The 14,155-nt window shown below is 53.0% G+C and overlaps 1 protein-coding gene across 1 annotated transcript; it reads right to left on the bottom strand.

The window, feature by feature from the left end:
- Nucleotides 1-347: 347 nt before the first annotated feature.
- KCNJ14 (potassium inwardly rectifying channel subfamily J member 14) lies at nucleotides 348-13,783 on the bottom strand. The gene is made up of 2 exons (XM_065534717.1): nucleotides 4,871-13,783; nucleotides 348-3,174 (listed from the first exon to the last, which is right to left on the bottom strand). The coding sequence occupies exons 1-2, from the start codon at nucleotides 5,582-5,584 to the stop codon at nucleotides 2,578-2,580; spliced, it is 1,311 nt and encodes a 436-aa protein (XP_065390789.1). The 5' UTR covers nucleotides 5,585-13,783; the 3' UTR covers nucleotides 348-2,577.
- Between the last annotated feature and the right edge of the window lie 372 nt (nucleotides 13,784-14,155).

Genomic DNA, 14,155 nt, shown 5'->3' with positions numbered 1-14,155 from the left:
CCCAACCTTGCATTTCCATTGCCCCCGTCCCTACCTACCCCAGACACCCTGAGCTGAGAGAGCAGCCAGCTAATTAATCCCATCCGGTTATTACATGGGGATTCCGAGGGATAAAGGGAAATGGAGAAGCTGGATGGGGGCATTTGGGTTGATGCAGCACTTGTGAAGGCTGAATGGCAATGACAGTGGCTGCCCTCGGTCCAGAATACAGGGTGGGAACACGTCCTCCTCCCTGTCACTGGCTCCCTCTGCAGCTGGCTCCCAGCCTGCGGGGCACTTAGGTAGATGGCAGCATGGGCAGGGGGCCAGGTCCGAGGACCGAGAAGCACATTCACAGACACACCCTCTAGGGCTCCCAGTTCTTTAATCTGGGGGATGGGTCTCCCCCTAAAACAGTCATTCTCCCACAATGGGAAGAACCCTAGTGTCCAGAGCTACCTTCTCCTCCCCAGATCCGCAAGTTGGGCCAGGGAAGTGACTCTGGCTGTTAGCCACAGCCCACGCCTACCCTTGCCCTGTGATTCAGACACCCGAGTTCAGAGCCAGTCTCCAAGAGTATCTTACATCCCAGCCTCTCCTGGAAGGTCGTATGATCCAGCACTGGGGAGAGAAGGGAAATCCCCAGGACTCAAATGCCCATCCCACTCTCAGTGAAGTGAGGACTCATCCTACTGGAAAGGCCCCTAAATAACTTCAAGTTCCAATATCCCATTTTTACAGATGGGGAAACTGACATGAAGAGGAGTCCAAAGTGTCACAGTAAGTTGAGGCAGTATTGGGATTTAGAGCAAAGCTTCTGGGGTCCTTGAAAAGGACCTCATTCCAATTAGCTAGTGCTCCATCTCTAAGCCTGTTGTAGGGACCAGGGGAAAAAAATAGATATCTGTATTTATATTTTATATATATATATGTAATATACATATGTATAACATCTTTAAGAAACAGACACACGGCTGGGCATGGTGGCTTATGCTTGTAATTCCAGCTCTTTGGGAGGCTGAGGCGGGTGGATCATCTGAGGTCGAGAGTTCGAGACCAACCTGGCCAACATGGCGAAACCCCGTCTCTACTAAAAGTACAAAAAGTAGCCGGGCATAGTGGCTCATGCCTGTAATCCCAGTGACTCGGGAGGCTGAGGCAGGAGAATCACTTGAAGCCGGGAGGCGGAGGTTGCAGTGAGCTGAGATCACACCATTGCACTCCGGCCTGGGTGACAGAGCAAGACTCTGTCTCAGAAAAAAAAAAAAAAAAAAAAAGAAAAGAAAAAAAGAAATAGACACACATCACTAGGTGTAGGGTTCCAGAGCATTCTAGACTCACCAGCCCTGGGCCTCTCCCTTCCCTTGTCCACTAATTAGCCCTGTGCCCTACAGGGCCTCACCTGAACCTTCAACTTCTAGGTCAACCCAGAATTGTTGCTTCTCAAGTCCTGAGTCCACCTCCTGGCACTGCTAAGAAGTCCACCTGGAGGTGATGAGAACTTACAGGCTTTGGTAATGGACAACTCTGGATGCCTGGAGCCTTCATTCCTTTTGGCATTACAGAACCACAAGAAGTCATCTAGAATCATCGAGATTCTCAACTCCATTGGCCAAGCTGGAACCAGCAAAATCTCAGACATCTAGAATTGCCACTGCTTCCTTGACTCCGTGATCAGTCTAGAGCCACAGAATCCTGATTCCCTTTGGACATTCTAGAATGGCACTTAAAAAAAACCCACCCCGTGGATCCTTTCAAAGCATTGCTTATTCTCTTGGTTGGGTGCTCTACAGCCAGAAGTTGGAGTTATCTAATATCAAGAACTCCTAATCTGTTACTTTAGTCTTTCTAAACCCACAGACTCAACAATGTTTTGTGCATTCTAGAAACACTACTCTTTAGTTTCTGGAGTAGTTCAACTCTCCAGGTCAAACCTGTCCTAGAATCACCAGTGCTTGCCTCTGTGGTCAACCTAGACTCACACAATTTCAACTAATGAGCTTTCTGGAACCACAGATCTTTTTCTTTTTCTTTTTCTTTTTTTTTTTGTCTTTGGTCAATCAAGATGATCTTCCATACTTGGGGCATTCCATAACCTTCCCTCCTTAGGTGGTCTAGAACAAATGATTTGCTACTCAGTTGGCTGAGTTGAGAAGCAACACTCCCTTGAAGCTTAGGTAAATCCAGACCTACAAACTCTTGATCTCTGATGCTGTTCAAGAACAGCCAACGTGCTTCCCCAGAGGCAGTCTATACCATTGGTTTCTCACCCTGGTCAACAATCCAGATCCCCCCATATAGAGGGATCTAGAACCACCAGTCTTTTCCTCTTGGGTGATCCAGAACTCTGGTGAGACTCAGGGATCAGGCTCATAAAGGGGTCTCAGGAGACAGCACAGAAGCAGAGAAATTAAAATTAAGGTCCAGTATGTCCATGGTGAGTCACCAGACATGGCAGAACCTTACCACCTAGTCATTTACCCAGCAGGCCTGTTGGTCTTCAGGAACACCTGCCCCCATCCCAGGAGAGAGCCCTATCTCTCCATCTTGCTACCTTGGGGAAGGGGGCACACATGGGGAAGGCTACATCAGTTTGCATCACAGAGGCAGGGTCAGCGCCAGGGTTGGTGTAAGAACTTGGGGGCTAGCAGCCCCATCTTCTGTCTCCGCCCCATTCCCTTCCTCGGCCTCATCATCCTCATCTTCCTCCTGGCAGCAGCTCAGAGCAAGTTCATTCTCATAACAAAATGCAGTCAGAGAGCCGGGGAAACTTGATTTGAGGCTGTGGGAAGCCTGCTCTGCCCGTTCATCCAGCTCCTTAGCACTGCAGACCGGCGTCCCTGGGACCTCGTAAGTGCGGTGGAAGTGGCGATAGTCGACCTCATACTGGGAGCCACGCTGGAAGAGAACTGGCTCAAAACGATGGCCCCAGAGAAGTTCACCAGGGAGGTAGGATGAGCGACACTGTGTGGTCATGGCTGTGGCCTCAACCATCCCCTCGAGAATGACCACCAGCTCGAAGTCAGCCCTGGCCAGCTCGGCACGTCCTAGCTCATACAGAGGACTGGCAGAGTCGATCTCATGGACGATGGTGATAGGGGACACGAGGAAGATACGATCGGTGCCTCCATCAAAGCCCACATCTACATCCTGGTGGTCGAGCGGGATGTACTCACCCTCTGGGGTCACACGGGGCTGCAGGGGGAGGCGAGGAGCCAAAGACAGAGAGCAGGGAGCACAGAGATGGGCAGAGACAGAGGGAGTGAGAGAGAGGAAGAGATTCAGTGAAAGAAGGAGGTAAAGACCACAGGAGTGAAGGAGAGGGTGAGAACACGGATCCAGAGATGGGGCCGGCAACCCAGAGAGATGCAGGGGAGGGCACCCAGTGAGGAAGCCAGAGATCCAGGATGGGAGGAGGGGGGACAGAGACCCAGAGATGAAGAGAGAGGAAAGAGACTCAGGGTTTGGGGATAGAAAATGGGAAGAGGGGTGTGGCGGGGGAAGAGAAGGAGGAGAGAAGAACAGAGTGATATTGACAGACAGACACAGAAATCAGCAAGACAGAGATGAAATCGAAGCGACAACGGAAAATAAGAATGACATCCAGCAGAGAATTGGAGAAGGAAGGGGAGAGGAAAATGTCTTTTAGTATGTGGCCAGAGAAAGATAAACCAGATGACAAGAAGGGAGAGTTAGGACAACACAGGTCCAACATTCTGTACCCACCACTGCCTCAGGCTTATCCCTGGGCTCTCCCCTGAGCTATCCAAGCTGCCAGGGCAACTGCAAACCCTTCCATGTCATTCTGTGTGAGCAAGCTTTGTGGGGGTGTGGGTATTTCCCCCCCACCTACCCGCTGGTTCCATAGCCACCTCCCAGGCCAAGTCACTGCCCCACAGACTTTTGCAAGAGCCAGTGTCCCTCCGATTCATGAATCCTGGCATCTCAAGGCGTCAGGCAGGAGATAGAAGTGGGAGGTGGGCACCTATCCTCCTCTTGTAACTGTCTCTGGGAGCCCCAAGTAGAGGAACCCCAGAGGCGGCTGGGAGTTGCAGCTCCCACCACCCCTGATCCTCTCCAAGTCCAGCCTCAGCCCAGAGTTCTAAAGTCACTTTACTTGGGCAATGGCAGCTGCTGGCCCAGAGTTTCTTGGGAACGGAGATGTTTGAGCAATTTGACCACAATTCTAGGAACACTAAGGCCCCTTCCTCAGGGCACGGGAGGGAGCTATTACCCCAGGGGCCAATGGGAGGTGCAGTTTCGTTTCGTTGCCACCTCCCACCCTGCTCTCAGAGGGCAGGAGGCTGGTGGGACACGATGGGCCATTGAGTTGGGGAATGAATTCCCCCACAGATGCTGCAGGACCCCACACCTAGAGGCCTGGAGAACTGTGCTCCACAGTGATGAACTGCACCCGTTCCAGGGCCTGCTTCTCCCGGGAGCCTCAAGTCACAGGCCCCCGTCTGTGCCACAGGGTCCAGTGGGAATTGTACACCCGAGTAATAGAACGGTCACGCAGGCCCTCCACCACCACCCCGCAAAGCTGCATCTGAGGCCACCCCATCTTTGGGCAGGTCCCTTGACCCAGAGGCTTCTGGGAATTACGGCCCAGGGCCTTGACAGGCCAGGTGTAGCCCTTTCGGGTCTACCCACAGGCAGCCCATCCTCAAGCCACAGGAAGCTCTGTATGTCCCAAGCCCAGGCCTCCAGGAAGAGCTGGTCACAGACCTCTCTTTTGGGTTTACATCCCCAACTGCCCAGTGACCCATTCGCAAGCCACAGACCTGAGAGGCTGCTGGGAGTTGTAGTCCACTCCCCCTCCAGGACCTCATGCCCCTCACCCTCGGGCCTACATCTCCCCCAATCCCCCAGGGCTCGCGGAGGTCCGCACCTGCAGCAGCTGGGCACGCACGTGGGCCTCGACCAGGTGGCTGCGACGCAGGTTGCCGACGCGCCACATGAGGCAGAGGCGGTGGTCGCGCAGCGCCACGACAGCGTTCTCGCTGAAGACCAGCGTCTCGTTGCGCTTCTTGGGTTTGGCCATCTTGGCCATGACAGCACCCACGACGAAGGCGTCGAGCACGCAGCCGGCGATGCACTGCAGCACTACAGCGGCCACAGCGGCCGGGCACTCCTCGGTGACGCTGCGCACGCCGTAGCCGATGGACGTCTGTGTCTCCAGCGCGAAGAGGAAGGCGGCCAGGAAGCTGGCCACGTGTGAGAAGCAGGGCGCAGGCGGTGGCGGGGCGGCCAGGTCGCCGTGCAGCGAGGCTATGAGCCAGAAGGCCAGGCCGAAGAGCAGCCAGGAGGCGAGGAAGGAGCAGGAGAAGAGCAGGCACATCCAGCGCCAGCGCACGTCCACGCACGTGGTGAACAGGTCGCTCAGGTAGCGCGCGCCCTGGCCACCCAGGTTCACGAAGCGCACGTTGCAGTGCCCGTCCTTCTTGACGAAGCGACCGCGGCGCCGGCCCACCGGTGACTGCACCCGCGCCGGCACCCACCCGTTGCGGCACAACCCGGGCCCGGCCTCCTCTTCATCGCCCGCCCGGCTGTCTCCCGAATCCAGGGCGCCGCTGAGGCGGCGTAGGGCCCTGGCCAGGCCCATTGGGCGGAGGGACCCCCTCCACTTGGACTAGTGGGGGGCAGGCGCCCCCAACCTGCCGGGACAAGAAACCGGTAGGAACGTCAGGGGCACCAGGAATAGGTGAGCTCATCGGCCAAGCATGCTCCCCGGTGGTGCTTAGTGACCTCATCTGTCAAATAGGTGGAACTATACTTTTTTTTTTTTTTTTGGGTGGGGGGAAGAGTCTCGCTCTGTCGCCCAAGCTGGAGTGCAGTGGCACGATCCTGGCTCACTGCAACTTCCGCGTCCCAAGTTTAAGCGATTCTCCTGTCTCAGCCTCCTGAGTAGCTGGGACTACAGGCGCACATCACCACGCCTGGGTAATTTTTTTTTTTTTTTTTTTTTGAGACGTAGTCTTGCTCTGTCGCCAGGCTGCAGTGCAGTGGCGCAGTCTTAGCTCTCCGCAACCTCAGCTCCCTGCAACCTCTGCTTCCCGGGTTCAAGTAAATTCGCCTGCCTCAGCCTCCTATGTAACTGGGATTACAGGCCCGCGCCACTGCGCCCAGCTAAGTTTTTGTGATTTTTTTGTTGTTGTTGAGACAGAGTCTCGCTCTGTCGCCCAGGCTGGAGTGCAGTGGCCGAATCTCAGCTCACTGCAAGCTCCGCCTCCCGGGTTTACGCCATTCTCCTGCCTCAGCCTCCCAAGTAGCTGGGACTACAGGCGCCCACCACCTCGCCCAGCTAGTTTTTTGTATTTTTTTGGTAGAGACGGGGTTTCACTGTGTTAGCCAGGATGGTCTCGATCTCCTGACCTCGTGATCCGCCCGTCTCGGCCTCCCAAAGTGCTGGGATTACAGGCTTGAGCCACCGCGCCCGGCCATTTTTTTTTTTTTTTTTTTTGAGACGGAGTCTCGCTCTGTCACCCAGGCTGGAGTGCAGTGGCCGGATCTCAGCTCACTGCAAGCTCCGCCTCCCGGGTTCACGCCATTCTCCTGCCTCAGCCTCCCGAGTAGCTGGGACTACAGGCGCCTGCCACCTCGCCCGGCTAAGTTTTTGTATTTTTAGTAGAGACGGGGTTTCACTGTGTTACCCAGGATGGTCTCGATCTCCTGACCTCGTGATCCGCCCGTCTCGGCCTCCCAAAGTGCTGGGATTACAGGCTTGAGCCACCGCGCCCGGCCGCGCCCAGCCAGTTTTTGTAATTTAGTAGAGAAGGGGTTTCACCATGTTGGCTAAGATGGTCTTGATCTCCTGACCTCGTCATTCGTCCGCTTCGGACTCCCAAAGTGCTGGGATTACAAGCATGAGCCACCGCGCCCGGCCAGCCACCTCTTTTTAGAAATGTTTTATTAATTTAATTTTTGTTTTATAGAGACAGGGGCCTCACTATGTTGCTCAGGCTGGTTTCGACCTCCTGGCCTCAAGCGATCTTCCCTCCTCAACCTCCCAAAGTGCTGGGATTACAGGCCTGAGCCACCCCACCTGGCCCATACTCCCCTTCCAAGTTGGAAGATGCAGCATAAACAGCAACGATACTATAGAAGATACTTGTATAACAACAACAGAAAATACTGTAACAATAACGATTTTTTAACAGGTGCCACAATAATTACAGCATGCATTTATACAGTGCTAAATCTATGTACTGTTCATAATTTGTGTTCTATCAATTATACTGTTTATACAGTTTGGAGGTTGTTGTAAGCACTTTACATGAATTTACATATTTGAGCCTCAGAGCAAGCCTATGAGGCAGACATCATTATCCCCATTTTCTAGATGAGGAAACTGAAGCACAGAAAGTTTAAGTAACTTCCCCAAGACCACAGCTAAGTAAACTGGGATTTAAACGCTAGCCATCCAGCTCCAGAGTCCATGCTCCTAACTGTAAGGTGTAACTGGTTCTCAGCATGGAGAGATGCCTCAGGGCTCTGAGGTTGACTGTGGTTGAAAAACAGGCTCGCAAAGTAACAAAAGGAAAAAATTACATCAATTGAATTGCATCAGAACTAAATAACTTTTTTTTTTGAGACAGACTCTCACTTTGTCACCCAGACTGGAGTGCAGTAGCGCGATCTTGGCTCGCTGCAATCTCTGTCTCCTGGGTTCTCCTGCCTCAGCCTCCCGATTACAGGCACGCACCACCACGCCTGGCTAATTTTTGTATTTTTAGTAGAGATGGGGTTTCACCATGTTGGCCAGGCTGGTCTTGAACTCCTGACCTCAAGTGATCCTCCCACCTTGGCTTTCTAAAGTACTGGGATTACAGGTGTGAGCCACTGCACCTGGCCAGAACTAAAAAACTTTTGTGCCCCCAAAGACACTGTCAAGAAAGTGAAGAGAGGCCAGGTGAGGTGGTACACACCTGTATCCTAGCGCTTTGAGAGGCTGAGGCAGGAGGATCACTTGAGCCCAGGAGTTCATGACCAGCCTGGACAACATAGCAAGGGGCCTGCTCTACAAAAAATTAAAAATTAGCCAGATGTGGTAATGCAAACCTGTAGTCCTAGTTACTTGGAAGGCTGAGGTGGGAGGATGGCTTAAACCCGGGAGTTGGAGGCTGCAGTGAGCTATGATTGCACCACTGCACTCCAGCCTGGGCGACAGAGCGAGACTGTGTCTCAAAAAAATTTTTTAAGAAAGGGAAAAGACAACCCACGAATGGGAGAAGATACTGTAGTTGCAAATCATATACCTGATGAGGAACTTGTATCTAGCCTATATAAAGAGCCCTTGCAACTCAATAATGAAAAGATAAATAACCACCCCCCGCCAACCTTTTTTTGTTTCAGACAGAGTCTCAGTCGCCCAGGCTGGAGTGCAGCGGTGCAATCTCAGCTCCCTGCAACCTCTGCCTCCCGGGTTCAAGAGATTCTCTTGCCTCAGCCTCCTGAGTATCTGGAATTACAGCTCACGCCACCATCCCAACTAATTTTTGTATTTTTAGTAGAGACAGGGTTTCACCATGTTGGCTGGTGCCCAGCCCAAATAACCCAATTTAAAAGTGGGCAAAGGGGGCCAGGCGCAGCAGCTCGCGCCTGTAATCCTAGCACTTTGGGAGGCCGAGGAAGCTGGATCACTTGAGCTCAGGAGTTTGAGACCAGCCTGGCCAACATGGCAAAATCCCATCTCTATTAAAAATCCAAAAATTAGCCGGGCCTGGTGGTGCACATCTGTAGTCCCAGCTACTCCGGAGGCTGAGGCACAAAAAAAGTGGGCAAAGGATCTGTATAGACATTTCTCCAAAGAAGGCATACAAATGGCTAATAAACATATGAAAAGATGCTCAACATCATCAGCCATCAGAGAAATGCAAATCAAAACCACAGAGGAATACCATTTTGCACCCACTCAGAATGGCTGTAATAAAAAAAACAAGTGTTGGCAAGAATGTGGAGAAATTGGCACCCTCATACACTGCTGGGGGGAATGAAAACTTGCAGCTGCTGTAGGAAGCAGTCTGGCAGTTACTTAAATGGTTAAACATAGAATTACCACATCACCCAGCAATTCCACTCATACTTATGTACCCAAGAGAAATGAAAACAGATGCAAAAACTTGTACACAAATGTTCACAGCAGCATTACTCATAATAGCCAAAAGGTGGAAACCCAAGTATCAACCAACTAATGAATAAATAAAATGTGGCATATTCATCCAATGAATAGTATTTTACAATAAAGACAAATGAAGTATTGATAGATGCAACAACATGGATAAACCATGAAAACATTATGCTGTCCGGGGGCGGTGGCTGGCACCTGTAATCCCAGGACTTTGGGAGGCCAAGGTGGGCAGATCACTTGAGGTCAGGAGTTTGAGACCAGCCTCGGCAACATGGTGAAACCCCGTATCCACTAAAAATACAAAAATTAGCCGGGTGTGGTGATTATAGGCACATGCCCCTGTAATGCCAGCTACTCGGGAGGCTGAGGCAGGAGAATCACTTGAACCTGGGAGACAGAGGTTGCAGTGAGCCAAGATCACGCAACTGTACTCCAGCTTGGGCGACAAAGCAAGATTCCGTTTCAAAAAAAAAAAAAAAAAAAAAAATTAATTGTGATGGCTGCACAATTGTGAATATATGAAAAGCCACTGAATTATACCCTGTAATGAGTGTATGATATGTGAATTAGATTTCAATGAAGCTATTATAAAATAAATGAAATGGGCTCATGCCTGACCCTCTGATCTTTGGCAACTCCTTCTGAGTCTCAGTTTCCTCAATTCTAAGGTGGGGAAATTGGGACTTCTTAAAAGACCAGGAAAGGCCTTCTTATCATACGGATAAGGGCCCAATCTTGGCTTAGTTGCTCACCCACCATGTCCCCTGGGATCTCTGGCTTCCTTTTCCAGAGACTCAGTTTGCTCAGCCATATTACTAAGTGTGTGACTGACGACAGGCCACATCCTTTCCTGAGCCTCAGCTCTCTCATCTGTGAAAGGCAGGAGGTCTGGGGGAGCTAGGCATGGTGGCTCCCAACCTGTGATCCCAGCACTTTGGGAGGCCAAGGTGGGCAGACCACTTGAGGTCAGGACTTCGAGACCAGCCTGGCCAGTATGGTGAAACCCCGTCTCCACTAAAAATACAAAAATTAGCCGGGCGTGGTGGCGCATGCCTATAATCCCAGCTACTCAGGAGGCTGAGGTGGGAGAATCACTTGAACTCAGGAGGTGGAGGTTGCAGTGAGCTGAGATTGCACCAGTGCACTCCAGCTTGGGCAACAAAGCAAAACTTCATCTCAAAAAAAATAAATAATAATTGTGATGGCTGCACAATTGTGAATATACTAAAAGCCATTGAACTGTACACCGTAATGAGTGTATGATATGCAATGTGAATTAGATTTCAATGAAGCTATTGTAAAATAAATGAAATGGGCTCATGCCTGACCCTCTGATCTTTGGCAACTCCTTCTGAGTCTCGGTTTCCTCAATTCTAAGGTGGGGAAATTGGGACTTCTTAAAAGACCAGGAAGGGCCTTCTGGGTAAGGGCCCGATCCTGGCTTAGTTGCTCACCTACCATGTCCCCTGGGATCCCTGGCTTCCTTTTCCAGAGACTCAGTTTGCTCAGCCATTTACTAGGTGTGTGACTGACAACAGGTCACATCCTTTCCTGAGCCTCAGCTCTCTCATCTGTGAAAGGCAGGAGGCCTGGGGGAGCTGGGCATGGTGGCTCCCACCTGTGATCCCAGCACTTTGGGAGGCCAAGGTGGGAAGATTGTTTGAAACCGGGAGTCTGAAACCAGCTTGGGGAACACAGCAAGACCCTATCTTAGAAACAAAAATTATCCAGCCATGGTGATGCAGCTACTCTGAAGGCTGAGGTAGGGGATCACTTGAACCCAGAGTTCAAGGCTGCAGTGAGCTATGATGGTACCACTGCACTGCAGCCTGGGCAACAGAGTGAGACCCCATCTCTTTAAAAAAAAAAACAGAGGGCAGATGCAGTGCCTCACACCTGTAATCCTAGTACTTTGGGAGTCCAACTCAGGAGGAACGCGTGAGGCCAGGGGTTTGAGAACCAGCCTGGGGAAGACAGCGAAACCCTGTCTCTAAAAAATAAATAAATAGGCCGGGCGCGGTGGCTCAAGCCTGTAATCCCAGCACTTTGGGAGGCCAAGGCGGGTGGATCACGAGGTCAGGAGATCGAGACTATCCTGGCTAACATGGTGAAACCCCGTCTCTACTAAAAATACAAAAAAAAAAAAAACTAGCCGGGCGTGGTGGCGGGCGCCTGTAGTTCCAGCTACTTGGGAGGCTGAGGCGGGAGAATGGCGTGAACCCGGGAGGCGGAGCTTGCAGTGAGCCGAGATCACGCCACTGCACTCCAGCCTGGGAGACACAGCGAGACTCCGTCTCAAAAAAAAAAAATAAAAAATAAAATAAATAAATAAATAATAAAAAATAAACGAAGCAAAGAAATGGAGGGAATGGCAGCAGTCTGTCAGGGTGGAGGAAAGGAAAAGGCTAGGCATGGACCTGCACCCCTCATCGCCCTCAGGGTTCACTGCAAGGTTACCGAACGCTTGGCCCTGTGCTGGGAACTTCCCAGGAACTGGCTGGATCAGTACAAACCATACCAGGGGTTAAATAATGTGTGCTGGAACCTGGGGATCCTCAGGGGTTCCTTGGCAGGGCCTGGCACACTCCATTTGGAAAGAAGACCATGAGACAACGTCAAGTTTGGCACCAACTGGGTCTCCCAAAGCCCTGCACCTGCTTCCCACAACCACCGGGGCAGCCCTGCCATTCGCTGGGGTTCATTAGGCCCACTTGACAGAGGCAAAGCTGAGGCTGAGGTGAGAGGGGACCAGCCTGGCTGTGTCCGGCGCCCACAATGTACCCCAACCTTGACTCTGTCTCACTCTTGACAACCCTGCATGTTAGAGACTGTTCTCCCAAAAAGGGGAAATAGGCTTGTTGCTCAAGGGGGCAGTCTGGAGGGCAACATCAGGATGCAGCGTCTACACCTGCAGCCCTCCCCAGCCTGGGGATCCCCAGCCTACACTGGCTCCACCCTCAGGAACCACCCCCGTGGGCTGGGGAGGAGATGAGCACTGACACTGACCCGTGCTCCCCAGTCCCCAGCCTGGACCTCTCACCCCGACTTGCCCATCTCTCACCAAAGCCCTTTGATGAAGGGACGTGGCTTTCCACAGAAAAGCCAGCTGAGGCTCAGGTTAGTCCCTTGTCACAGGTCTCTCAGCCAGTGGGGAGAGGAGTGGCAAAACCTAGCCTCCCACCCAGGCCTCCTGGGAGCCACTGCCAAACCACTGTCTTCCCAAGTGCACTCTGGTTTCAAACACACCTAGTACAGGCGAGGCCTCGCAGTGAGCTCCCGACATGCCCGCAGCCCCCACTGGACTCTCAGACCCCACTGCTCACCTTGGCCGCTCAGGATGCCGGGAGGTGAAGATCATCACCCCCTTTCACAGCTGGGGAACAGGCTCAGGGAACGCCATGAGCTGGCCAGGTCCCCGCAGTGCCAGGGAGAATGCCCGTTGGGTCCTAAGCCTTTCTTTCCTTCCCAGAGCTCTGCCCTTGAAATCCTCCAGTCCCACCTCAGCCCCGTGAGGCAGACCCACGTCTACTTCCCAAAGCCGACGGGGACCTTCACCAGGGGGCTGTCTGTGGCCAACATGGCCCAGCTCCCAGGCTGGCTGTGACTCAGGCTCGGGGCACCCCCCTCCCCTGGCAAAAGCAGGGCGGGAGGGAAAGGGATCCTCCACCTGACCTGCAAGAGCAGCTTAATGTTTCCATATAAAGGACATACAGGGCTTAAGGTGCTTCAACTTCGTGTCAAAGTCACTGTCTAATCTGAGGCCAAGAAGCCCCACCCCCAGGCCCCACCCTTACCCACCCAAATAAACACTCACTCTTCCAAAACCAGGGGTGTTCCCCGCTGCTCCCCACCTACCAGTGGGGGCTGGATGGCAGGTTGGAAAGCAGAGACTGCAGAAAGACAAGGACATGCAGAGATGGGAAGGAGGAGGGGTGTTGAGAGGGTGCCCCGAGAAAAAGTACAGGGACCAAGCAGGACAGGGACCCAGAAGCAAAGGGACAGAGACCCAGAGGGAAAGGGACAGAGACCTTGAGAAAGGACAGAGACTCTGAGACAGAGGGGGGCAGAGACCCAGAGAGAGGGGGGGACAGAGACCTAGATGGAGGGAGACAGAGGTAGACAAGGCAATTGGGAAAATGAAAAAGAGAAAAGAAATGTTTTAAGAAACGGCGACGTGGGGAGATGAAATTGTGAAGACACAGAGAGGCAGAGAGGTGGGGGAAAGAGAGAGACAGAGAGAGAGACAGAGAGACAGAGAGAGACAGAGAGAGAGACAGAGAGACAGAGAGAGACAGAGAGAGAGACAGAGAGACAGAGAGAGGCTTTGTTTGAAAGGATGGAAGCCAGTGAGAAAATGCATAACATGGGGATGGGGTGAGAGGTGGAGGCACTGAACCTGGGGGTAGATTCTCCTGGCGCTGAGCCTGTCGCTGATGGAAAGACAGGACCTCCTTGAGGGGGCCATGCTGAGGACAGGGATGCTGGGGGAGAGGTGGATGGGGACGATGCAGCAGAGCAGGAGGGGATGGCTCAGCGGGGCCTTGCGTGGAGGCACGTACCTGGTGGGGCGGCCCACCCCCATGCCCTCCGCTGGGGGCTCCTTGGTTAGGGCTGAGGGGAAGCCTCTGTGGGTGCCAAGGGGCTGTAGTCTGTCCTTGGTCCCAGGGGCCGTGTGACAGGCACCCGACCTCGGAGTCCACAGACGGATCAGAGGCTGGATGGAGGGGGGCCGGGGGTGGGGCCAGCTGAGAGCCGCAGAGGGGGAGCCAGGGAGGCCGGCCAGGCAGAGCGGCTGGGCCACAGCCCAGGCAGGCTGGACAGGAGACAGCGGCAGAGGAGACAGCAACTGGGGGGGCAGGGAAACTGACAGTGGGGGACACGAGACTCTGAAAGACGGGGACACAAAGAAAGAAACGTGATAAAGGGGAGAAAGACTGAAGGAGAAATGGGCGCTCCTGAGTCCCCTGAGATGAAGCCTTCATCAGCTGGTGGGGGGCAGGGGTAAGGCCCCTGTCACAGCCCGAGTGAGTTCCAGATGAACGGACA

Source organism: Macaca fascicularis, chromosome 19 (genome assembly GCF_037993035.2).
Source record: "Macaca fascicularis isolate 582-1 chromosome 19, T2T-MFA8v1.1".
In the NCBI taxonomy this organism is placed as follows: domain Eukaryota; kingdom Metazoa; phylum Chordata; class Mammalia; order Primates; family Cercopithecidae; genus Macaca; species Macaca fascicularis.
This window is presented reverse-complemented; position numbering and strand designations above follow the sequence as displayed.